This window comes from Aplysia californica, unplaced genomic scaffold, assembly GCF_000002075.1.
Source record: "Aplysia californica isolate F4 #8 unplaced genomic scaffold, AplCal3.0 scaffold00009, whole genome shotgun sequence".
NCBI classification, from domain to species: Eukaryota; Metazoa; Mollusca; class Gastropoda; order Aplysiida; family Aplysiidae; genus Aplysia; species Aplysia californica.
In genome coordinates this window covers 156,838-157,785 of record NW_004797279.1, presented here as the reverse complement: position 1 = coordinate 157,785, position 948 = coordinate 156,838, and the positions used below count along the sequence as shown (strand labels likewise).

The window sequence follows — 948 nt, the reverse complement described above, 5'->3', positions numbered from 1 at the left end:
CAGGATATATCAAAACACAGAGGGAGAACAGAAGGGGGTGGGGTAGGGGTGGGTGTGATAAAAGGAGGACAGGAGGGGGAGGGAGTAGATCAGATCACAAGAGGTTCGCGGACAGAAGCAGGTCAAGGAAGAAGAAGTCGAAGACGTGGGGATTAGGAGAAAAAAGAGGAAATAAAACAAACGAGAAGAAAAGAAAAGTAAAATTTACCCGTTCCAGAAATGAGCATGAGGCAAAGTGGTCCGATCAGTGTCAGAATGTTGTAGGAGGGCGCCATGGTACTCGGTCGTCTGTAAACCAGGCAAGTGTTCTCTGTCAATCTGTCCTCGCAGCTGCAGTATTGCCCTGGACGTCTGTTAACCTGGCTTTTATAGCCGGCATGGCTGGCCTCGAACTTGACCTCGAGTCATATCCACGTTTTGTTGTTGCCAACCTTGAAAGGCTGTGTCCAGGCTGAGCCAGAAAGCGGATACGGCACATGGTTTTCCTGATACAGTTGGTGGGCAAGAAAAACATTTAAGTTTTTTTCCCTCATGCATGGCCATGCTATTTTACTTATTTATTCATGTATTTGGGTTGGGTTTTTTTTTTAGGTTTGCTATTCACATGAACTATTTTTGGTTTATCCTTCATTTGACGTTGTCAGATACTTACTGACAGAGAAATGCCATAGCCAAATAGTATTAGTGTGGGGGGGGGGGCGAGAGCAAGGAGTAGCGGCCATAGCAGCGCCCTGTCTATAGATCTAGCTTGTTCACTTTCGTCTGTACGTGTTAAAAAAAGATTATCACTCATTCATTAATTCACCTATGCCTACAAAACTTTGCATAGCATTCCTGAATGCCAGCAACCTAGCAATTTAAGGAAAATCTTGATCCAATAATCAAAAAAGTTCTTCTCTTCAGCCCAATATTAAAACTGCCTCTTTGGATGCATACACATGATCATTA

The 948-nt window shown here is 43.8% G+C and overlaps 1 protein-coding gene across 1 annotated transcript in view; it reads right to left on the bottom strand.

The window, feature by feature from the left end:
* LOC101860861 (ficolin-1) overlaps window positions 1–351 on the bottom strand; it is a 5,484-nt gene extending 5,133 nt beyond the window's left edge. Inside the window, exon 1 of the mRNA XM_005089747.3 lies at window positions 209–351. Coding sequence (XP_005089804.1) covers window positions 209–275 — 67 coding nt within the window. The 5' untranslated portion in view covers window positions 276–351. The remainder of the gene's footprint in view (window positions 1–208) is intronic.
* Between the last annotated feature and the right edge of the window lie 597 nt (window positions 352–948).